This window comes from Xenia sp. Carnegie-2017, unplaced genomic scaffold (assembly GCF_021976095.1).
Source record: "Xenia sp. Carnegie-2017 unplaced genomic scaffold, XeniaSp_v1 HiC_scaffold_14, whole genome shotgun sequence".
In the NCBI taxonomy this organism is placed as follows: Eukaryota; Metazoa; Cnidaria; class Anthozoa; order Malacalcyonacea; family Xeniidae; genus Xenia; species Xenia sp. Carnegie-2017.
Genome location: NW_025813447.1, coordinates 12,234,236 through 12,258,791, shown reverse-complemented (window position 1 = coordinate 12,258,791; position 24,556 = coordinate 12,234,236). Strand labels below are relative to the sequence as shown.

Sequence of the window (24,556 nt, the reverse complement as noted above, 5' to 3'; positions counted from 1 at the left end):
GCTGGTAATTATTTTTAAATTTTTTCAGCAGGTCCCTCTACTATATAGCACGTGAGCCAACTAGCTTCCAAACTGTATATGTGATTCATCGATATTTCTTTTGAACATATCTTCAGAAGACTTTGTGTTACTATTCTGCATTGCAATCTCGTCCTCGCTAGAGCTTTTATCGTCGTCAACATGCTTGCAATCATTTGGGTTTTCATTGGTCCACGAGTCCTCATCCAAAACTCTTGAGCGTACGCTAGGTGCTTCAACTACGCTCAATTTCATAAAGCTGTCTTCAACCTGGCGTCTTTGTTTCTTCTCTACCATGTTTGATTTTATTTCACTGTTGGAAGTTTCATTTTCAAGTATTTTTTCTACCTCAATCCACAAATTATGATATCTGTTATGTATGGTAGAGCATGGTTTAAGCACAAAAATATGCAGATACAAAGTTATAGAGAAAAATAAAAACATCTCTAACATTCCTATGCATTTGTCAAAACAAGCTTAAGAAGACAAAGAGCATGCCAAAATGTAAGCACATGCTCTTGTCATATGATATTTCTACAAATATTTCAAATATCTACTACATCGCGGGAGTCGTGAATGGGCTGTCTACAGTTTAACATTTGCACATGCGCAATCGTGAGGCTTTCTGGGAAGGAAATCGTTGACACCGGGCAAGAAGCATTTTATATCCAATATTGTGTGGATTTTTTCATTATTTCGTTTACTATATTTCGCTCAAGACATGGATACGGCGTATACGTCAAGGTAACAGTATAGTTTATCATTATTTTTGAAAACGTTTTGAGAGAAATGCGCTCTTTGACAAAAAACATGTGAAATCGTCCAGATACTGAATAGGAATTGCCCGAACAAATGATGTCCCTATAATAACGATTTCATTCTCTGTTATGTTTTTCTATGGTTTCCGGTAATTATGTTTGGTTAAAGATATGGTCGATTCATAAAATATTTTTTTCATTTACACATTCTGGTTCTTTTGAACAATGTGCGAATTGCAAAATTCAAAATTGCATTATGCATGGTGCTTGTCAACAAACCATCCGACCAAATTTTTTTTTAAAACCGCCCTATGAAGCTGAATGCTAGGGTAATTCAATAGCTGTGAGCTTAGTGTATGCACGGGTTTATCAGTGTGTAAATCTTAGATTTATTATGTTGAAACCATTGCATCAAGAAAGTATATCATTAAAATTGTAAACAAGTTTAAAATGTACATGTTATAAAATGGTGAACTATTTGCACAGGCGTCGTATTCCCCATTGATTTTCATTAACATTCTAAAGATTCAATGTCTCATGTTTCTTCTTTGTAGTGTGCGATGAAAGTAATCTTCCTCTTGAGCTTTTGTTTGTTGGAATTTATTGATTGCTTCAATCTTTAATTATGGTTTTGACCCCGCGACAAAAGGAGGAATTGTAAGATCGTTTGTTCATTTTACTATTTATCTCTAAAGACTCCGTAATTCTAGCTCAAGATTTCTTATTAGTGTTGCTAAAATGTGTCATAAAATATGCAAGTAATACTGTGTTTTTACTAGAAATTTATCTGTTTATAATCTGAATTTATGATACAACATGTTTATGATAAATGCAGGCTGCATATTAATGGCATCATAGATTACTATGAATTGAAAAGTTTGATGTTTATGTTTTGCAAGTTTCTTCCCAGAAATAGTCAATGAGTTTTTATTTGTACTTTTGATTCAAAGAACTGCATCTGCCATTTTGCATTTTCATTATGTCACTTCTATTAAACAACCACTTATGGGAGTTAAAAGTAATAAAAAGGCTTCAAATTTGCGGCAAATATGGTTTTGTGTGTGTGTTAAATAGATAAGACTTAGTCTATTTCACGAAATGAGGATCTTGTAAAATATATATTGAGAGACAAAATACAGAGGTCATTCGTTTACGAATGACAAACAACAATAACAGTTGGGTGCAGGCCCCTTATTAATCAACGATTATCCCATTATGCTTTATTAAACAGATCAGGCCATTGTAAGGTGTTCATGAAGTACAATTTGAAGAGTTCGTTTTCATGATTAATAATACTGAAGAAGCATTTATTAACTACCATTTGATGCATGACATACTCTTTAAGTCAAGCTTTTAGCTTGTGTAAAGCTAACATGTTGTGCATTCCAGCTACTAGCATCATACATTATAGTTCAGTGGCTAACATTGATGAGTATATTTTGTTTTCAGGCATAAAGCAATTGCAGATTATCTTCAATCCTCGGGATTTTCCTCTACATTAGAAGCTTTCAAAAATGATGCAGACTTGGTGTGTCTTTGTATCTTTATTTAACCATTTTTATTCTGTCGGTGAATGTATGAAGAAAGCTAAACAAAATTTACAATTTTATCACTATTCTTAGCCTGAAGAAATTGACAAGAAATACTCCGGACTTCTTGAAAAGAAATGGATATCTGTTATACGTCTTCAAAAAAAGGTTATCATTGTTTACATATTTTTTTGTAGTATTTCATATCCTTGTGCAACAAGTGATTTGGTAACATCAGGATATGTTGATGTATTGATATCAGGATATGTTGATGTCATAACATCAGGATATATTGATGTATTGATATCAGGATATGTTGATGTCATAACATCAGGATATATTGATGTATTGATATCAGGATATGTTGATGTCATAACATTGGGACATGTTGATGTCATAACATTAGGATATGTTGATGTCATAACATTGGGACATGTTGATGTCATAACAATAGGATATGTTGATGTCATAACATTGGGACATGTTGATATCGTAGCGTTAGAATATGTTGATGTCATAACATCAGCATATGTTGATATCGTAGCATTAGGACATGTTGATGTCATAACATCAGGATATGTTGATGTCATAACATCAGGATATGTTGATGTCATAACATCAGGATATGTTGATGTCATAACATCGGGTATGTTGATGTCATAACATCGGGATATGTTGATGTCATAACATCAGGATATGTTGATGTCATAACATCAGGATATGTTGATGTCATAACATCGGGTATGTTGATGTCATAACATCAGGATATGTTGATGTCATGATATCAGGATATGTTGATGTCATGATATCAGGATATGTTGATGTCATAACATCAGGATATGTTGATGTCATGATATCAGGATCTGTTGATGTCATAATGTCAGGGTATGTTGATGTCCTAACATTATGATATGTTGATGTTTTATATCATCAGGATATCATGTTGAACACTTACAGTACCGACCTTGAGTAACATGACATGACTCGCGAGTATTGAGTGGCGAGTGGGCGAGTGACTCGAGAGTGATGAGTTGCGATTGAGGGAGTGACTCGCGATGCAGTTGCGAGTCACTCTCGAGTACGAGAAGTTTGCAAGTGAATAAGTGACTCGCTGTTTGCGAGTGAATCGAAATAACTTGCAAAAATTTCTTTCTCCAGTATTTGAAATTGACAAACATAATCTTAAGTTTAGCGACAAGTAAAATTCGTTCAACATTTTGAAGGCAACGGTTTTATATCTTTTTATGAAACATGGGAGCAAAATGACTATTCATTTGAAGCAATATCTCGGGACCTAATGACGTTAAAATCTTTTGAATTTTTTTACAAAAGCATTTTAATAACTTCACATTTCTCATGGCACAAACGTTATTCGTAAAGCGGTAGAGACCATAGAGAAATTAGTGAGAAAATCAAAGTAACTCTCAAAGATTTTTTTCTAACAATCTTAGATTTTTGACATATATTATCTTAGGGAGGATACATTCAAAAACGAATATTGTTTGAGGTCAAATATTTAAGGAATGTAGCTATGCGATGAGTGTGCATATAATCTTTTAAATTTGGTTCTGAAAGAACTTCATTGACTTCACGTTTTCGATGTGTTACACAGACGATAAAGGCCTTAGACATTTAATAGCAATCAATGAAATAAAACCATGTGCTCCCATGTCTCATAAAAAGATATAAAACCGTTGCCTTCAAAATGTTGAACGAATTTTACTGGTCACTGCACTTAAGATTATGTTTGTCAATTTCAAATACTGAAGAAAGAAATTTTTGCGAGTTATTTTGATTCACTCGCAAACAGCAAGTTATTTTATTCACTCGCAAACAGCGAGTCACTCACTCAATTGCAACTCGTCACTCGCCACCTGATACTCGTGAGTCATGTCATGTTACTCGAGGTCGATACTGTAGTTGAAGATCAGAGCTGTTGTCCAAATTCTGTCATGCAAACAAATATGGTGTACATGATTTCAAAATAATTGGAAATAATCATAATTTGTCTGTACAGCATGGGCAACATAGTCCAACCTGATTAGCAATAGTTATTTAATGTAATGATCATTTATATTTGAAAGCCAATGTTACAAATTTATGGCAATATATTGTATTCTTATGTTATTTTCTTCTGTCTTTATTGATAATGAGCACTTTTTGTATTTCACAATAAAATCTTGTTATGTAGATTAAATTGGTAATATAGGCTTTATACCGTTTATTTTGATGATTAGTTGGTGAAAAAATAAGTTGTAGAACTTATGATGTGGACAATAAATTGGACTATTTTTTTGTTCAGGTTATGGAACTGGAAGCAAAGCTAGCTGAAGCTGAAAAAGAAGTTCATTTTGGAGGTGGATTACATTGCAGTGTTATTGTCAATACTTCCATGGGGGCTCTCCATTGTTTCTCCATCAATAAAAAGGAAGCCCAGCTACCATAGGGGTTTTCCATTGTTTCTCCATCAATAAAAAGGAAGCCCAGCCACCAAGGGGGGGTCTCCATTGTTTCTCCATCAATTAAAAGGAAGCCCAGCCGCAAATTTTTGTCTTATCTGTAACTTTAGAAGCTGGAAAATGCATCATTTTCACATGTAGTCATTTTCAGTTTTAATTTCATTTTTCATTTTGTGATTTGTAATTGGTCCAAGCTAAAAAAGTTGGAATCATGCAATTGGATTTGTAAATCTGGTTCTTGCAATTAAAACTTGCTAAAAATTAATTAAATGATTTGTTCATCTAGGTGGTAATAAAAAAAGTCGATCTGCTGCTGATTGGATACCTAAACCACCGGAGAGGTGAAATTTCTTTTCAATTCATTTTTACGGAATGCATAAAAGGTTACATATTCATTGCAAGTACTTAAATTTTTTAGATATACATTAACGGGCCACAGGAGTCCTGTTACTAAAGTTTTATTTCATCCGGCATTTAGGTAAGCTACTGTGTGTAGTGTTGTGATAAGCTGTGTAGTGTGTACTGTTTGTTGGTGTGTTGTGCTGTGTACTGGTGTGTTGTGCTGTGTACTGGTGTGTTGTGCTGTGTACTGCAATTTCAATGTATTTAACCACAGACTGGTCCACTGGTTATGATAAATTGCATAATTGTGAGATTTTACTAAAGATCTGATCAAATATGTAAACTCCTGCACAATATACTGGAAAAATGACAAATTATTATTGGTCGATGAAAATATAAACTTGCATGGCCACTGACACAAGAATAAATCCTATTTGTGTTTTTTTGTCTCCTCTGTTATCAGTGGCTTCTGTACGTGTTTTTTTTTGTGAGGAACATTTTGCCAAAAGTTACTGAGACATTTCTTTGATTTTTTGATATGGACACTTTCCATTGTTACTAAAAAATCAATGAATCTGAAGTTTTTTTCTTGCCGACGTCAAAATTTGCAGAAACTAAATCAATTATATGTATGATATAGCAGTGTTTGACTGTTAGTTAACAATTTTCCTGTTGCAAACCAATCCTTAATAATTAACAATTTTTGAGGAAAAAGTTTTACTTTTTTATCAACATCATATACGTTTTTCTCACACATTAGACAGATGGTACTATTTCGAATTATATCATCTCTTTCTCAATTTTGTAATATTTTGATATATAAATGTTGTTGAAGATTGATGAATGTTTGATGCTTGGAAAAGAACATCTCATTCTAAAAAAATTCCTAGTATGACTTATTATTATAGGAAGGACAAAACTTTAATTAATAACAATGGAAATATTTGTTGAGTGAGTTGTTTATTGTGCCTTCTCTTTTACAACTTTTTGCAGTGTAATGGTGTCTTCATCTGAAGATGCTACAATAAAAATATGGGATTATGAAACAGGTGACTTTGAAAGAACACTCAAAGGACATACTGATGCCGTTCAAGACTTAGCGTTCGATCATACAGGAAAAATTCTCGCTTCTTGTTCGGCTGACTTGACAATTAGGTTATGGGACTTTCAAGGTTTTGAATGTATCAAAACACTACATGGTGAGTAAACATGACAACTGGTAACGATGATGTACTTTAAATGAAGATATGATCTTCGCACTTGTCCTGCAAAGTGCGAAGATCATATCTTCATTTAATTTCAAACACCGCACTGCATATATCATTCTTTCAGATGATGTAGTTTAATATTTGTATCAGGCTCGTAACAGTATTGGACAAAATTTGTAACTTGTTCAATAGTACAGATTGAAAAAAAATCCAAAGTTAGTGAAGCCGCAACCTTTAGTGTCGAAACTCGAAATTTTTTTTAATAGTCACGCAAAGTCGTGCTTCGTCAACTCCCTATGGTGCAAACTACACATGATTATATTTCAGATATTTTAAAATCAGTATGTGCAGTTGTATCATAAAAGGATATAAACTCTCTTAAGAATAGAAGTATTAAAATTTCATTTGTGTTGTAGGTCATGATCACAACGTTTCGTCCGTCTGTTTTTTGCCGTCTGGTGATTTTCTTGTATCTTCATCGAGAGATAAAACTGTTAAAATATGGGAAGTAACAACTGGGTAAGTTTATTTTTATATTCCGGGCCGTCTTTTCTAACCTGGCTTTATTTGAAGAGAAAGATTTTAAGCATGCAAGTATATGTTAAGAATGCGTGTCTCATTTGCGTACAAATTGCTGTTGAAGGTGTCTTTTTACAACCACTGACTAACGACACCTTTTATTGAACAACTGGCCTCGCGAATGAAAACTTTTGGCTTATTTAACTATTAGCTATCACCAATATTAGGCTGCCACTTCGAAACTTGTGTTAGATATTGTGTTAAAACTTCATGTGTTTCCAGCCTTACTTTACGTATAGTGTTATACTTTCAAATGCTTTGCTCCCTGTAGATATTGTGTTAAAACGTTACAAGGTCATCGAGAATGGGTGAGAAGAGTCAGAGTAAATGGCGATGGTAAATTTTTATATCTTTTCTAAACTTGTCTACCTCTCTAGAGTTGAACTTGCTCAATTTGAGTGTTTCTTATTTAGGATCTTTGTTAGCAAGTTGCTCAAATGATCAGGTACATTGAAAAAATAATTCTTATTTCTATTTTACTCCGTGTTGAAAAACATATTTGTAAATACTGTGTAATTTATAATTATCTCTGTATCTTACACAGACAGTTCGCATATGGCTTTTTGCCAGTAAAGAATGTAAATGTGAATTACGTGAACATGATCACGTGGTTGAAGACCTCGCTTGGGCACCGGACTCTGCTAATGTACACGTAAACGAAGCTACAGTTGCAGACGTACGTGAATATTACGTCTTTGGCATTTTAGAACTATATGGAGACCTTTACCTGTCTCAATGCTATCTTACATTTTGTTTTGGCTCTAGGCTTTTCTCTTCTCCAACTAAATAGTCTCGTTTGTGTTTAGAAAACACTTTTTTATCAAATTTATTTAGTCCTTAGTCTTACTTGAATTGTGTTTTCCAAGCAAAGTTATGTATTTTGCCGAAAAAGTTGACTTTATTTTCGAGAGTATTATTTAGCAAAGATTTTTCATCTTTCAGGGTGGCAAAAAGACGTCAAGTCCAGGCCCATTTTTGGTCACTGCATCAAGAGATAAAACTATAAAACTTTGGGATACAAGCATTGCAGTTTGCATTCTAACATTGGTAAGACAGTCAATGTGATCTATATTTTGCGGTTATTTTTTGACGTCATACATTCTTTCCAAAGTTCCTACTTCAAGTAAACTTTCGTATGAATGACTTACGATACCTGGGGCATCTGCATCGGGGGTAAGCCCTATCACTTTTCTTGAAAGAGTGAGAGTGCCCCCTTACTTTGGATTAGAATACCATAATGGCCACGACAGAGAATATTTACTATAAAACTATTTTGACTATAAAACATAACATAATCACGAGATCAGTTTTCGTAATTTCTGGAACACCTCCACTTGTGTTGTTCATCCGACCGACAACCATGCACGATATCCAGCCAAGAACATCGTCGTATTGGAGAATTACGTAAATGAGTAGTTTCCGATTAGCTATTATTGCTCTTTTATTTTTAATGTCTCTTTCGACATTTTAGAGTGGACATGATAACTGGGTTCGTGGAGTTTTATTTCATCCTGGTGGTAAATATATAGTTAGCTGTTCTGATGATAAAACATTGAGAATGTGGGACTTTAAAAACAGACGATGTGCGAAAACTCTTGTGGCACACGAGCATTTTGCAACTTGTCTAGGTAGGTCCTAACATGTATTAAATTTTGATTATTTACTTTTGACCCCCTCTATATCAGCATTATAGTAGACTTCTACGTAACTGGAAAATTAATTATTACGTTGGCCAATCGATTGCCTATTTATATAACAAACTTCGCTGAAAATCCTGTAATCCTATCTTGTTGAATTTTCTTTTATAATATAATTTTGAGTAGTTGGATTTCTTTGTCGACAAATACACCAATTTACGTTGCTAGTTCTTGGTACGTGCGAACTAATAAAACATATTTCATTTTTACAGACTTTCACAAAAGTGCACCATTCGTTGTCACTGGAAGTGTGGATCAATCGATACGCATTTGGGAATGCCGTTAGTGCATGGTCACCGAACTCATCCTGATATGTTGTGAGATGGCTAGCTTTACGTAGAAAGTGATGGCAGGAACGCAACGTGAGCACTGTGAAATTATACAAAGCAAGGAAGTGACAATGTGCGCTATATTTTCCTGTTTCCTTGTGCAAAAAGATTAAATTATCTAACAATTCGTATAAAAATATGTTAAGTCTCTAGATAATGTCAGGATGCTGTCTTGAATAGCGTCTTTGACAAAGTTTTTTGAGAGTATATGGCGACCTTTTGAAGGGATTTTATCGGATTCGAGTTTAGCCCTGCCGTTAAATCATCTGGTATTATAAGGAGTTTCCTGAAAAATTTACTTTTAGTCGTTTTTCAAGAATGGTTATTCATTTTGAAAATTTTCAAAGATAGCTGTGTAGAAATCTGATTGACTGCAACGCGTGTTGAAAATTAGCTACTCAATCTCAATTAAAGATGTGCTTCTTTTAGTTTGGGAAATTTATTAAAAAAAAAGCAAAGGAGTTGATACATCCAGTAGCAAATTTCAAAATATTTTCATCGTCAACTCTCAGTGTTTTCAAAGTCTTTCTACTTAGGTAAAATAAATCGCAGATGCTGTAATTGTTTGAATCTACGTTTAACTGTGTATATCATTCCACAACGAGCTCCTTTTAAAGCGTCTTGACATTATCTGAAATTACTTCAAAAAAGCATTTTGCGTCTTACTGTAACTGTTGAAATGAAATGAACTTAGAATTGGAAATATAGCTGCTGATTTATTATTATATCAGCTAAAAATTAACAAAATATATCAAATTTTTAACAAAAAAAATTCCACCCAGTAGGTGCATAGACTGTATACGTCGACAACACCTGTAGTATACGGAAGAGGGTTTCTGAGACCGATGGTGCACCGGATGACGTCACATGTTAAATGACTCCGATTAAAATTACAGGTTTTCCAGTGCCTTTAGTGAATTTATTCATATCACTGCGTTATCATTGCATTTATACAAATTTCGCTTGCTTGCTGCTCAAAACATTTAAATGTTGCTTGGAAATAAATATTTGAATATCTCACAAAAGCATAATGCGCGCTACACGTAATCAGACGGTTAATAAGAGCATGAGATGCTTTGAACCGGTTTAAAAGCGGCTGTATTTGTTCTCTATAATTGTGGTTATTGTTGTGTATTTTTAAAAGATCAAAGCGCAATCGCTTCATCTAAGTTAGTAAACTTTTTAACGGAGACATTTTCAATTTCTTACGTTATAAATACGGCAATTTTAGTTGTTTTAATTTTACATTAACAGTTTTACTATTCAATAACTTCTGTTTATGTATAAACGTGCAACCGTTTCTTACGCAACATTGTCCACAGACAACCACCAGTTTCAACTTTTTAAAATATATTTCATTTGAGTTAAAATTTCCAAATGCATAAAAGATCTGTCATTTACTTATTCATAGTTGAATACATTGATTTTTTCAAGACTTTAATCTGAACAGTGCATTAAAAACATTGCGCTTCGCACAGTATGTATATGGAAGTATAGCTCTAAGATACTTTCTTGCCATGTTCTCATTAAATAGATAAAAAAAAAGAAACGATCACAGAGGATTTGTATAGCTAGGGAAAAAATTTTCACACTAAACTGAAAATCAAAAGATTTTGATAAACAGCGTCACTTCAAAATAAGATACAAGTTATTATGAAAAAATTCATGTATCAAAGTTAATCTTCTTCATCGCTTGTATTTTCACTAAAGCAGCACTCTTTTAAAGGTCTGTTAATGAGAAACTTTCTCTTATCAATGGCTGCTTCCATATGGTTTCCCGCGGATCAAAGTCGTCATTTTCGAAAAACGCTTTCTTTGTATGCATTATTTTTCTATGGATGGAATGTTTTCAGTTGTCTTATCCACATAAGACGCTGCATATAAATATACTTTCCAGTTCTTTTTGGAGTTTTGGCAGAATGTTAGAATAAGCTTGATTTTCAGCTGTGTTGAAGCAGTTATGAGCATTTGAGCAAATGCTCGTGAGTAATTATGAACAGCTATGAGCATGTATGTGCTCATCTGCTCGTAAAACCAATGATGGTCCAATCTATTTTAAACAAATTATACCAAATTGTTGTTCTCATGAAGCTGTTTTGTTCACTATCTAACATTAGAAGCTTATCTAGATTTTTTTTGGGGGGTGGGGGAGTTCAAAGGAGAAACATCCATATATGAACACAACCATCCCCCCCCTAAAGAAAAAACTACCGGTGTCAGAACCCCTCTTCCTATACTACTAACACTCTGTGTTGAATGAAGTTTATGCTGTGTCTTTATTCAGGTAGGTATAATGTTAGTAAATCCATATTCTTCATCCTCCAATATGAAGATATTGTTATCTATCTTGGCAATTCTAGTAATGCCTGACACATTTCAAGAGGGATTTCCATTGTACCAATGAAATTTTCAAGATGGACTCTCATATGTAAAGGCCAGTTCACACGTTCCAATTTGTGGGATCCGATTGTTTCGGTTCCAACTTTTCGTTAATTGTGCAAACGGTCCGATAATTTTGTTCATATTTATATTCATTTAGATTTTATAGTCGTGAGAACAGCCATTTGTGTTGTCCAGTACATTAACTACATTTATCGATATATTCTTCGTATTTTTGTTCTTGTTTCCAAGTGTTTAGATCTATGTGTTTTGATTAGTCAATTTCTATTTAGTACTTGGGAGTTAGGTTAATGAACTGTGTGAAAATGAGTTGAAGATAGTTTTTTGCATGAAAATGCGTGAAATATAGTCTTTAGCGTTAAAAAGCATAAACTAAGAGTATACTCTAAGAGTATAGTCTAAGAGTATAGTTTCTATACTAAGAGTATAGTCTTTAGCGTTAAAAAGCATAAACTAAGAGTATACTCTTTTGCATGAAAATGCGTGAAAATGCATGAACAATAGTCTTTGGCATGAAAATGGGTGAAAATGCATCAACTATAGTCTTTAGCATGAAAATGTGTGAAATATAGTCTTTGGCATGAAAATGGGTGAAATCCATGAACTATAGTCTTTGGTATGAAAATGCGTTAACTATAGTCTTTGGCATGAAAATGCGTGAACTATAGTCTTTGTCTTGAATATATCTGAAAATTCAAGAACTATATTCTTTGGCATGAAAATGTATGAAAATGCGTTAACTATAGTCTTTGGCATGAAAATGCGTGAACTATAGTCTTTGTCTTGAATATATCTGAAAATTCAAGAACTATAGTCTTTGGCATGAAAATGCGTGAAATATAGTCTTTGGGAGGAAAATGTGTGAAAATGAATGAACTATATAGTCTTTGGCATGAAAATGCAAGAAATATAGTCTTTGGCATGAAAATGTGTGAAAATGAATGAACTATAGTCTTTGGCATGAAAATGCAAGAAATATACTCTTTGGCATGAAAATGTGTGAAAATGAATGAACTACAGTCTTTGGCATGAAAATGCAAGAAATATAGTCTTTGGCATGAAAATATGTGAAAATGAATGAACTATGCGTCTTTGGCATGAAAATGCAAGAAATATAGTCTTTGGCATGAAAATGTGTGAAAATGAATGAACTACAGTCTTTGGCACGAAAATGCAAGAAATATAGTCATTAGCATGAAAATGTGTAAAATGAACGAACTATAGTCTTTGGCATGAAAATGGGTGAAAATGCATAAACTATAGTCATTAGCATGAAAATGTGTGAAAATGAACGAACTATAGTCTTTGATATGAAAACGGGTGAAAACGCATAAACTATATTCTTTGGCATGAATATGTGTGAAAATGAATGAACTACAGTTTACGCATTTCACTAATTTTCACACCAAAGACTATAATTCACACATATCACAAATTTTCACACCATTAGTCACACCACAAGACTATATTCCCGCATTTTAACAATTCTCACACCAAAGACAATAATTTACGCAATTTACCAATTTTCACACCAAAGACTATAATTCACGAATTTCACCAATTTTCACAAAAAAAACTATAATTCAAGCATTTCAACAATTTTCACACAAAAGACTATAATTCACGCATTTCACCAATTTTCGCACCAAAGACTATAATTTACGCATTTCACCAATTTTCACAAAAAAGACTATAATTCACGAATTTCACCAATTTTCACACAAAAGACTATATGAATGTTTTTATGCAGTGCGGTGTTTGAAATTAAATGAGATATGATCTTCGCACTTAGCTGGACAAATTAAGCAATCGTCTCAGGACCTGAAAAAATCAGGTGACTCAACGGTGACTCAATCCCGTTGAGTCACCTGATTTTTTCAGGTCCTGAGACGATTGCTTAAATTGTCCAGCTAAGTGCGAAGATCATATCTCATTTAACAAAAGACTATAATTCACGCATTTATCTAATATTCACACCAAAGACTATAATTTACGCATTTCACCAATTTTCACACAAAAGACTATAACTTACGCATTTCACCAGTTTTCACACAAAAGACTATAATTCACGCATTTCAGTAATTTTAACTCAAAAGACTATAATTCACTCATATCACAAATTTTCACACAAAAGACTATAATTCACGATCATAACAAATTTTCACATAAAAGACTATAATTCACACATTTAACGAATTTTCACACAAAAGACTATAGTTCACGCATATCACAAATTTTCACACAAAAGACTATAATTCACGCTCATGAAAAATTTTCACACAAAAGACTATAATTCACACATTTAACGAATTTTCACACAAAAGACTATAATTCATGCATTTCACGAATTTTTACACAAAAGACTATAATTCACGAATTTCACCAATTTTCACAAAAAAAACTATAATTCAAGCATTTCAACAATTTTCACACAAAAGACTATAATTCACGCATTTCACCAATTTTCACACAAAATACTATAATTCACGCATTTCACCAAATTTCACACCAAAGACTATAATTCACGCATTTTACCATATTTCACACAAAAGACAATAATTCACGCATTTCACCAATTTTCACACAAAAGACTATAATTCACGCATTTCAGTAATTTTAACTCAAAAGACTATAACTCACTCATATCACAAATTTTCTCACAAAAGGCTATAATTCACGATCATCACAAATTTTCACACAAAAGACTATAATTCACCCATTTAACGAATTTTCACACAAAAGACTATATTTCACACATATCACTAATTTTCACACAAAAGACTATAATTCACGCTCATCACTAATTTTCACACAAAAGACTATAATTCACACATTTAACGAATATTCACACAAAAGACTATAATTCACGCATTTAACGAATTTTCACACAAAAGACTATAATTCACGATCATAACAAATTTTCACATAAAAGACATAATTCACACATTTAACGAATTTTCACACAAAAGACTATAGTTCACGCATATCACAAATTTTCACACAAAAGACTATAATTCACGCTCATGAAAACTTTTCACACAAAAGACTATAATTCACGCATTTCACGAATTTTCACACAAGAGACTATAATTAACGCATTTCACGAATTTTTACACAAAAGACTATAATTCACGAATTTCACCAATTTTCACAAAAAAAACTATAATTCAAGCATTTCAACAATTTTCACACAAAAGACTATAATTCACGCATTTCACCAATTTTCACACAAAATACTATAATTCACGCATTTCACCAAATTTCACACCAAAGACTATAATTCACGCATTTTACCATATTTCACACAAAGACAATAATTCACGCATTTCACCAATTTTCACACAAAGACTATAATTCACGCATTTCAGTAATTTTAACTCAAAAGACTATAACTCACTCATATCACAAATTTTCTCACAAAAGGCTATAATTCACGATCATCACAAATTTTCACACAAAAGACTATAATTCACACATTTAACGAATTTTCACACAAAAGACTATATTTCACACATATCACTAATTTTCACACAAAAGACTATAATTCACGCTCATCACTAATTTTCACACAAAAGACTATAATTCACACATTTAACGAATATTCACACAAAAGACTATAATTCACGCATTTAACGAATTTTCACACAAAAGACTATAATTCACGATCATAACAAATTTTCACATAAAAGACATAATTCACACATTTAACGAATTTTCACACAAAAGACTATAGTTCACGCATATCACAAATTTTCACACAAAAGACTATAATTCACGCTCATGAAAACTTTTCACACAAAAGACTATAATTCACGCATTTCACGAATTTTCACACAAGAGACTATAATTAACGCATTTCACGAATTTTTACACAAAAGACTATAATTCACGAATTTCACCAATTTTCACAAAAAAAACTATAATTCAAGCATTTCAACAATTTTCACACAAAAGACTATAATTCACGCATTTCACCAATTTTCACACAAAAGACTATAATTCACGCATTTCACCAAATTTCACACCAAAGACTATAATTCACGCATTTTACCATATTTCACACAAAAGACTATAATTCACGCATTTCACCAATTTTCACACAAAAGACTATAATTCACGCATTTCAGTAATTTTAACTCAAAAGACTATAACTCACTCATATCACAAATTTTCTCACAAAAGGCTATAATTCACGATCATAACAAATTTTCACATAAAAGACTATAATTCACACATTTAACGAATTTTCACACAAAAGACTATAGTTCACGCATATCACGAATTTTCACACAAAAGACTATAATTCGCGCATTTAACGAATTTTCACACAAAAGACTATAATTCACGCATATCACAAATTTTCACACAAAAGACTATAATTCACGCATTTAACGAATTTTCACTCAAAAGACTATAATTCACGCATATCAAAAATTTTTTCTCAAAAGACTATAGTTCACGCATATCACAAATTTTCACACAAAAGACTATAATTCACCCATATCACAAATTTTCGCACAAAAGACTATAATTCACGCATTTAACGAATTTTCACACAAAAGACTATAATTCACGCATATCACAAATTTCACACAAAAGACTATAATTCACGCATATCACAAATTTTCGCACAAAACACTATAATTGACGGATATCACCAATTTTCACACCAAAGACTATAATTCACGCATATCACAAATTTTCACACAAAAGACTATAATTCACCCATATCACAAATTTTCACACAAAAGACTATAATTCACGCATTTAACGAATTTTCACACAAAAGACTATAATTCACGCTCATCACTAATTTTCACACAAAGACTATAATTCACACATTTAACGAATATTCACACAAAAGACTATAATTCACGCATTTAACGAATTTTCACTCAAAAGACTATAATTCACGCATATCAAAAATTTTTTCTCAAAAGACTATAATTCACCCATATCACAAATTTTCGCACAAAAGACTATAATTCACGCATTTAACGAATTTTCACACAAAAGACTATAATTCACCCATATCACAAATTTTCACACAAAAGACTATAATTCACTCATTTAACGAATTTTCACACAACAGACTATAATTCACGCATATCACAAATTTTAACTCAAAAGACTATAATTCACGCATATCACAAATTTTCACACAAATGAATATAATTCGCAAATTTCACGAATTTTCAGACAAAAGACTATAATTCACGCATATCACAAATTTTCACACAAAAGACTATAATTCACGCATTTAACGAATTTTCACACAACAGACTATAATTCACGCATATCACAAATTTTAACTCAAAAGACTATAATTCACGCATATCACAAATTTTCACACAAAGGACTATAATTCGCGCATTTAACGAATTTTCAAGCGAAAGACTATAATTCACGCATATCACAAATTTTCACACAAAAGACTATAATTCACGCATTTAACGAATTTTTACTCAAAAGACTATAATTCACGCATTGAGTCACGGGATTGAGTCACCGTTGAGTCACCTGATTTTTTCAGGTCCTGAGACGATTGCTTAAATTGTCCAGCTAAGTGCGAAGATCATATCTCATTTAACAAAAGACTATAATTCACGCATTTATCTAATATTCACACCAAAGACTATAATTTACGCATTTCACCAATTTTCACACAAAAGACTATAACTTACGCATTTCACCAGTTTTCACACAAAAGACTATAATTCACGCATTTCAGTAATTTTAACTCAAAAGACTATAATTCACTCATATCACAAATTTTCACACAAAAGACTATAATTCACGATCATAACAAATTTTCACATAAAAGACTATAATTCACACATTTAACGAATTTTCACACAAAAGACTATAGTTCACGCATATCACAAATTTTCACACAAAAGACTATAATTATCGCTCATGAAAAATTTTCACACAAAAGACTATAATTCACACATTTAACGAATTTTCACACAAAAGACTATAATTCATGCATTTCACGAATTTTTACACAAAAGACTATAATTCACAAATTTCACCAATTTTCACAAAAAAAACTATAATTCAAGCATTTCAACAATTTTCACACAAAAGACTATAATTCACGCTCATGAAAAATTTTCACACAAAAGACTATAATTCACGCATTTCACGAATTTTCACACAAGAGACTATAATTCACGCATTTCACGAATTTTACACAAAAGACTATAATTCACGAATTTCACCAATTTTCACAAAAAAAACTATAATTCAAGCATTTCAACAATTTTCACACAAAAGACTATAATTCAAGCATTTCAACAATTTTCACACAAAAGACTATAATTCACGCATTTCACCAATTTTCACACAAAAGACTATAATTCACGCATTTAACGAATTTTCACACAAAATACTATAATTCACGCATATCACAAATTTTCACACAAAAGACTATAATTCACGGATATCTTAAATTTTCACACAAAAGACTATAATTCACGCATTTCACCAATTTTCACACCAAAGACTATAATTCACCCATTTAACGAATTTTCACACAAAAGACTATAATTCACGCATATCACAAATTTTCACACAAAAGACTATAATTCATCCATTTCACCAATTTTCACACCAAAGACTATAATTCACGCATTTAACGAATTTTCACACAAAAGACTATAATTCACACATTTCACCAATTTTCACACAAAAGACTATAATTCACGCACTTAACGAATTTTCACACAAAAGACTATATTTCACACATATCACTAATTTTCACACAAAAGACTATAATTCACGCTCATCACTAATTTTCACACAAAAGACTATAATTCACACATTTAACGAATATTCACACAAAGACTATAATTCACGCATTTTTTTCACACAAAAGACTATAATTCACGATCATAACAAATTTTCACATAAAAGACTATAATTCACACACTTAACGAATTTTCACACAAAAGACTATAATTCACGCTCATGAAAAATTTTCACACAAAAGACTATAATTCACGTATTTCACGAATTTTCACACAAGAGACTATAATTCACGATTTCACCAATTTTCACAAAAACTATAATTCAAGCATTTCAACAATTTTCACAAAAGACTATAATTCACGCATTTCACCAATTTTCACACAAAGACTATAATTCACGCATTTCACCAATTCACGCATTTCACCATTTTTCACACAAAAGACTATAATTCACGCATTTCACCAATTTTCACACAAATTCATATTATCACAAATTTTCACACAAAGACTATAATTCACACATTTAACGAATTTTCACACAAAGACTATAGTTCACGCATATCACAAATTTTCACACAAAAAATAATTCACGCAAAATTTTCACAAAAGACTATAATTCACGAATTTTCACACAAGAGACTATAATTCACGCATTTCACACAAAAGACTATAATTCACGAATTTCACCAATTTTCACAAAAAAAACTATAATTCAAGCATTTCAACAATTTTCACACAAAAGACTATAATTCACGCATTTCACCAATTTTCACACAAAAAGACTATTTCACCAAATTTCACACCAAAGACTATAATTCACGTAATTTACCATATTTCACACAAAAGACTATAATTCACGCATTTCACCAATTTTCACACAAAAGACTATAATTCACGCATTTCAGTAATTTAACTCAAAAGACTATAACTCACTCATATCACAAATTTTCTCACAAAAGGCTATAATTCACGATCATCACAAATTTTCACACAAAAGACTATAATTCACACATTTAACGAATTTTCACACAAAAGACTATGATTCACACATATCACTAATTTTCACACAAAAGACTATAATTCACGCTCGTCACTAATTTTCACACAAAAGACTATAATTCACATTTAACGAATATTCACACAAAAGACTATAATTCACGCATTTAACGAATTTTCACAAAGACTATAATTCACGCATATCACAATTTTTCACACAAAAGACTATAATTCACGCATATCACAAATTTTCACACAAAAGACTATAATTCACGCATATCACAAATTTTCACACAAAAGACTAAAATTCACGCATATCAAATATTTTCACACAAAAGACTAGAATTCACGGATATCACAAATTTTCACAAAAAAGACTATAATTCACGGATATCACAAATTTTCACACAAAAGACTATAATTCACGCATTTAACGAATTTACACACAAAGGCTATATTCATTTACACACAATTTTCACACAAAAGACTATAATTCACACATTTAACAAATTTTCACACAAAACACTATAATTCACGCATTTAACGAATTTTAATTCAAAAGACTATAGTTCATGCATATCACAAATTTTAGTCTTTAGTGAATTATAGTCATTGGTGTGAGAATTGTTGAAATGCTTGAATTATAGTCTTTGGTTTGAAAATTTTTGATATGCGTGAAATATAGTCTTTTAAGTGAAAATTGGTGAAATGCGTGAATTATAGTCTTTTATGTGAAAATTCGTTAAATGCGTGAATTATAGTCTTTTGTGTGAAAATTTGTGATATGAGCGAATTATAGTCTTTTGTGTGAAAGTTCGTTAAATGCGTTAATTATAGTCTTTTCTGTGAAAATTTGTTAAATGTGTGAATTATAGTCTTTTGTGTGAAATTTCGTTAAATGCGTGAATTATAGTCTTTCGTGTGAAAATTTGTGATATTCGTGAATTATGGTCTTTTGTGTGAAAATTTGTGATATGCGTGAATTATAGTCTTTTGTGTGAAAATTCGTTAAATGTGTGAATTATAGTCTTTCGCGTGAAAATTTGTGATATTCGTGAATTATGGTCTTTTGTGTGAAAATTTGTGATATGCGTGAATTATAGACTTTTGTGTGAAAATTCGTTAAATGCGTTAATTATAGTCTTTTGTGTGAAAATTTGTGATATGCGTGAATTATAGTTATTTGTGTGAAAATTCTTTAAATGCGTGAATTATAGTCTTTTGTGTGAAAATTTGGTATATGCGTAAATTATACTCTTTTGTGTGAAAATTTGTGATATGCGTGAATTATAGTGTTTTGTGTAAAAATTCGTTAAATGCATGAATTATAGTCTTTTTTGTGAAAATTTGTGATATGGGTGAATTATAGTCTTTTGTGTGAAAATTCGTTAAATGCATGAATTATAGTCTTTTGTGTGAAAATTTGTGATATGCGTGAATTATAGTCTTATGTGCGAAAATTGGTGATATGCGTGAACTATAGTCTTTTGAGTTAAAAATTGTGATATGCGTGAAATATAGTCTTTTGAGTTAAAATTCGTTAAATGCGTGAATTATAGTCTTTTGTGTGAAAATGCGTGAATTATAGTCTTTTGTGTGAAAATTTGTTAAATGCGTGAATTATAGTCTTTTGTGTGAAAATTCGTTAAATGCGTGAATTATAGTCTTGTGTGAAAATTGTGATATTCGTGAATAATAGTCTTTTGTGTTAAAATTCGTTAAATGTGTGAATTATACTCTTTTGTGTTAAAAATTTTTGATATTCGTGAATTATAGTCTTTTGTGTGAAAATCGTTAAATGCGTGAATTATAGTCTTTTGTGTGAAAATTTGTTAAATGCGTGAATTATAGTCTTTTGTGTGAAAATTTAAGATATCCGTGAATTATAGTCTTTTGTGTGAAAATTTGTGATATGCGTGAATTATAGTCTTTTGTGTGAAAATTCGTTAAATGCGTGAATTATAGTCTTTTGTGTGAAAATTTGTTAAATGTGTGAATTATAGTCTTTTGTGTGAAAATTCAAGATATCCGTGAATTATAGTCTTTTGTGTGAAAATTTGTGATATGCGTGAATTATAGTCTTTTGTGTGAAAATTCGTTAAATGCGTGAATTATAGTCTTTTCTGTGAAAATTTGTTAAATGTGTGAATTATAGTCTTTTGTGTGAAAATTCAAGATATCCGTGAATTATAGTCTTTTGTGTGAAAATTTGTGATATGCGTGAATTATAGTCTTTTGTGTGAAAATTCGTTAAATGCGTGAATTATAGTCTTTTGTGTGAAAATTTGTTAAATGCGTTAATTATAGTCTTTTGTGTGAAAATTTGTGATAAGTGTGAATTATAGTCTTTTGTGTGAAAATTTGTTAAATGCATTAATTATAGTCTTTTGTGTGAAAATTCGTTAAAAGCGTGAATTATAGTCTTTTGTGTGAAAATTTGTGATATGCGCGAATTATAGTCTTTTGTGTGAAAATTCGTTAAATGCGTGAATTATAGTCTTTTGTGTGAAAATTTGTGATATGCGCGAATTATAGTCTTTGTGTGAAAATTCTGTTAAATGCGTAAATTATAGTCTTTTGTGTGAAAATTCGTTGTGCGTGAATTTTAGTCTTTGTGTGAAAATTGTTAAATGCGTAAATTATAGTCTTTGTGTGAAAATTGTGATAAGCGTGAATTATAGTCTTTGTGTGAAAATTTGTTAAATGCGTTAATTATAGTCTTTTGTGTGAAAATTTGTGATATGCGTGAATTATAGTCTTTTGTGTGAAAATTTGTGATATGTGTGAATTAAAGTCTTTTTTGTGAAAATTCGTTAAAAGCGTTAATTATAGTCTTTTGTGTGAAAATTTGTTAAATGCGTTAATTATAGTCTTTTGTGTGAAAATTTGTGATAAGTGTGAATTATAGTCTTTTGTGTGAAAATTTGTTAAATGCGTTAATTATAGTCTTTTGTGTGAAAATTCGTTAAATGCGTGAACTTTTGTGTGAAAATTCGTTAAATGCGTAGTCTTTTGTGTGAAAATTCGTTAAATGCGTAGTCTTTTGTGTGAAAATTCGTTGAATGCGTTAATTATAGTCTTTTGTGTGAAAATTTGTGATATTCGTGAATTATAGACTTTTGTGTGAAAATTTTTGATATGTGTGAATTAAAGTCTTTTGTGTGAAAATTCGTTAAAAGCGTTAATTATAGTCTTTTGTGTGAAAATTTGTGATATTCGTGAATTATAGACTTTTGTGTGAAAATTTTTGATATGCGTGAATTTTAGTCTTTTGTGTGAAAATTCGTTAAATGCGTAAATTATAGTCTTTTGTGTGAAAATTTGTGATAAGCGTGAATTATAGTCTTTTGTGTGAAAATTTGTTAAATGCGTTAATTATAAACTTTTGTGTGAAAATTTATTAAATGCGTTAATTATAGTCTTTTGTGTGAAAATTTGTTAAATGCGTTAATTATAGTCTTTTGTGTGAAAATTTGTTAAATGCGTTAATTATAGTCTTTTGTGTGAAAATTTGTTAAATGCGTAAATTATAGTCTTTTGTGTGAAAATTTGTTAAATGCGTTGATTATAGTCTTTTGTGTGAAAATTCGTTAAATGCGTAAATTATAGTCTTTTGTGTGAAAATTTGTGATAAGCGTGAATTATAGTCTTTTGTGTGAAAATTTGTTAAATGCGTTAATTATAGTCTTTTGTGTGAAAATCGTTAAATGCGTAAGTTATAGTCTTTTGTGTGAAAATTTGTGATAAGCGTGAATTATAGTCTTTTGTGTGAAAATTTGTTAAATGCGTTAATTATAGTCTTTTGTGTGAAAATTCGTTAAATGCGTAAATTATAGTCTTTTGTGTGAAAATTCGTTAAATGCGTAAATTATAGTCTTTTGTGTGAAAATTTGTGATATTCGTGAATTATAGTCTTTTGTGTGAAAATTTGTGATATGTGTGAATTAAAGTCTTTTGTGTGAAAATTCGTTAAATGCGTAAATTATAGTCTTTTGTGTGAAAATTTGTGATAAGCGTGAATTATAGTCTTTTGTGTGAAAATTCGTTAAATGCGTAAATTATAGTCTTTTGTGTGAAAATCGTTAAATGCGTAAATTATAGTCTTTTGTGTGAAAATTTGTGATAAGCGTGAATTATAGTCTTTTGTGTGAAAATTTGTTAAATGCGTTAATTATAGTCTTGTGTGAAAATTTGTTAAATGCGTTAATTATAGTCTTTTGTGTGAAAATTTGTTAAATGCGTTAATTATAGTCTTTTGTGTGAAAATTAGTTAAATGCGTTAATTATAGTCTTTTGTGTGAAAATTTGTTAAATGCGTAAATTATAGTCTTTTATGTGAAAATTTGTTAAATGCGTTATTTATAGTCTTTTGTGTGAAAATTTGTTAAATGCGTTAATTATAGTCTTTTGTGTGAAAATTTGTTAAATGCGTAAATTATAGTCTTTTGTGTGAAAATTCGTTAAATGCGTTAATTATAGTCTTTTGTGTGAAAATTCGTTAAATGCGTAAATTATAGTCTTTTGTGTGAAAATTTGTGATAAGCGTGAATTATAGTCTTTTGTGTGAAAATTTGTTAAATGCGTTAATTATAGTCTTTTGTGTGAAAATTCGTTAAATGCGTAAATTATAGTCTTTTGTGTGAAAATTCGTTAAATGCGTAAATTATAGTCTTTTGTGTGAAAATTTGTGATATTCGTGAATTATAGTCTTTTGTGTGAAAATTTGTGATATGTGTGAATTAAAGTCTTTTGTGTGAAAATCGTTAAATGCGTAAATTATAGTCTTTTGTGTGAAAATTTGTGATAAGCGTGAATTATAGTCTTTTGTGTGAAAATTCGTTAAATGCGTAAATTATAGTCTTTTGTGTGAAAATTCGTTAAATGCGTAAATTATAGTCTTTTGTGTGAAAATTTGTGATAAGCGTGAATTATAGTCTTTTGTGTGAAAATTTGTTAAATGCGTTAATTATAGTCTTTTGTGTGAAAATTTGTTAAATGCGTTAATTATAGTCTTTTGTGTGAAAATTTGTTAAATGCGTTAATTATAGTCTTTTGTGTGAAAATTAGTTAAATGCGTTAATTATAGTCTTTTGTGTGAAAATTTGTTAAATGCGTAAATTATAGTCTTTATGTGAAAATTTGTTAAATGCGTTATTATAGTCTTTTGTGTGAAAATTTGTTAAATGCGTTAATTATAGTCGTGTGAAAAATTTGCGTTAATTATAGCTTTGTGTGAAAATTTGTTAAATGCGTAAATTATAGTCTTGTGTGAAAATTTGTTAAATGCGTAATTATAGTCTTGTGTGAAAATTGTTAAATGCGTTAATGTGTAATTGAACGTGAATTATAGTCTTTTGTGCGTAAATTATAGTCTTTTGTGTGAATTGTTAAGTGAAATGCGTCGTTAAAGCGAAATTATAGTCTTTGTGTGAAAATTTGATAAGCGTGAATTTGTGTGAAAATTCGTTAAATGCGTAAATTATAGTCTT

At 31.0% G+C, this 24,556-nt stretch overlaps 1 protein-coding gene across 1 annotated transcript; it reads left to right on the top strand.

The window, feature by feature from the left end:
- The first annotated feature begins 643 nt into the window (after positions 1-643).
- On the top strand, positions 644-9,347 carry LOC124433677 (lissencephaly-1 homolog). Its single transcript, XM_046983455.1, has 15 exons — positions 644-762; positions 1,331-1,433; positions 2,226-2,304; positions 2,399-2,473; positions 4,608-4,662; positions 5,051-5,105; positions 5,183-5,242; positions 6,100-6,305; positions 6,731-6,833; positions 7,165-7,229; positions 7,307-7,338; positions 7,438-7,569; positions 7,836-7,940; positions 8,365-8,521; positions 8,803-9,347. Exons 2-15 carry the CDS (start codon positions 1,402-1,404, stop codon positions 8,874-8,876), a joined length of 1,230 nt encoding a protein of 409 aa, XP_046839411.1. The 5' UTR covers positions 644-762; positions 1,331-1,401; the 3' UTR covers positions 8,877-9,347.
- The last annotated feature ends 15,209 nt before the right edge of the window (positions 9,348-24,556 follow it).

Bases quoted from the DNA above. Each gene is read 5' to 3' on its own strand.
- LOC124433677 (XM_046983455.1), top strand. From the start codon at position 1,402: ATGGTTTTGACCCCGCGACAAAAGGAGGAATT. The intron at 5,243-6,099 runs GTAAGCTACTGT...AACTTTTTGCAG, and splicing joins TTATTTCATCCGGCATTTAG to TGTAATGGTGTCTTCATCTG. The intron at 7,570-7,835 runs GTACGTGAATAT...TTCATCTTTCAG, and splicing joins ACGAAGCTACAGTTGCAGAC to GGTGGCAAAAAGACGTCAAG.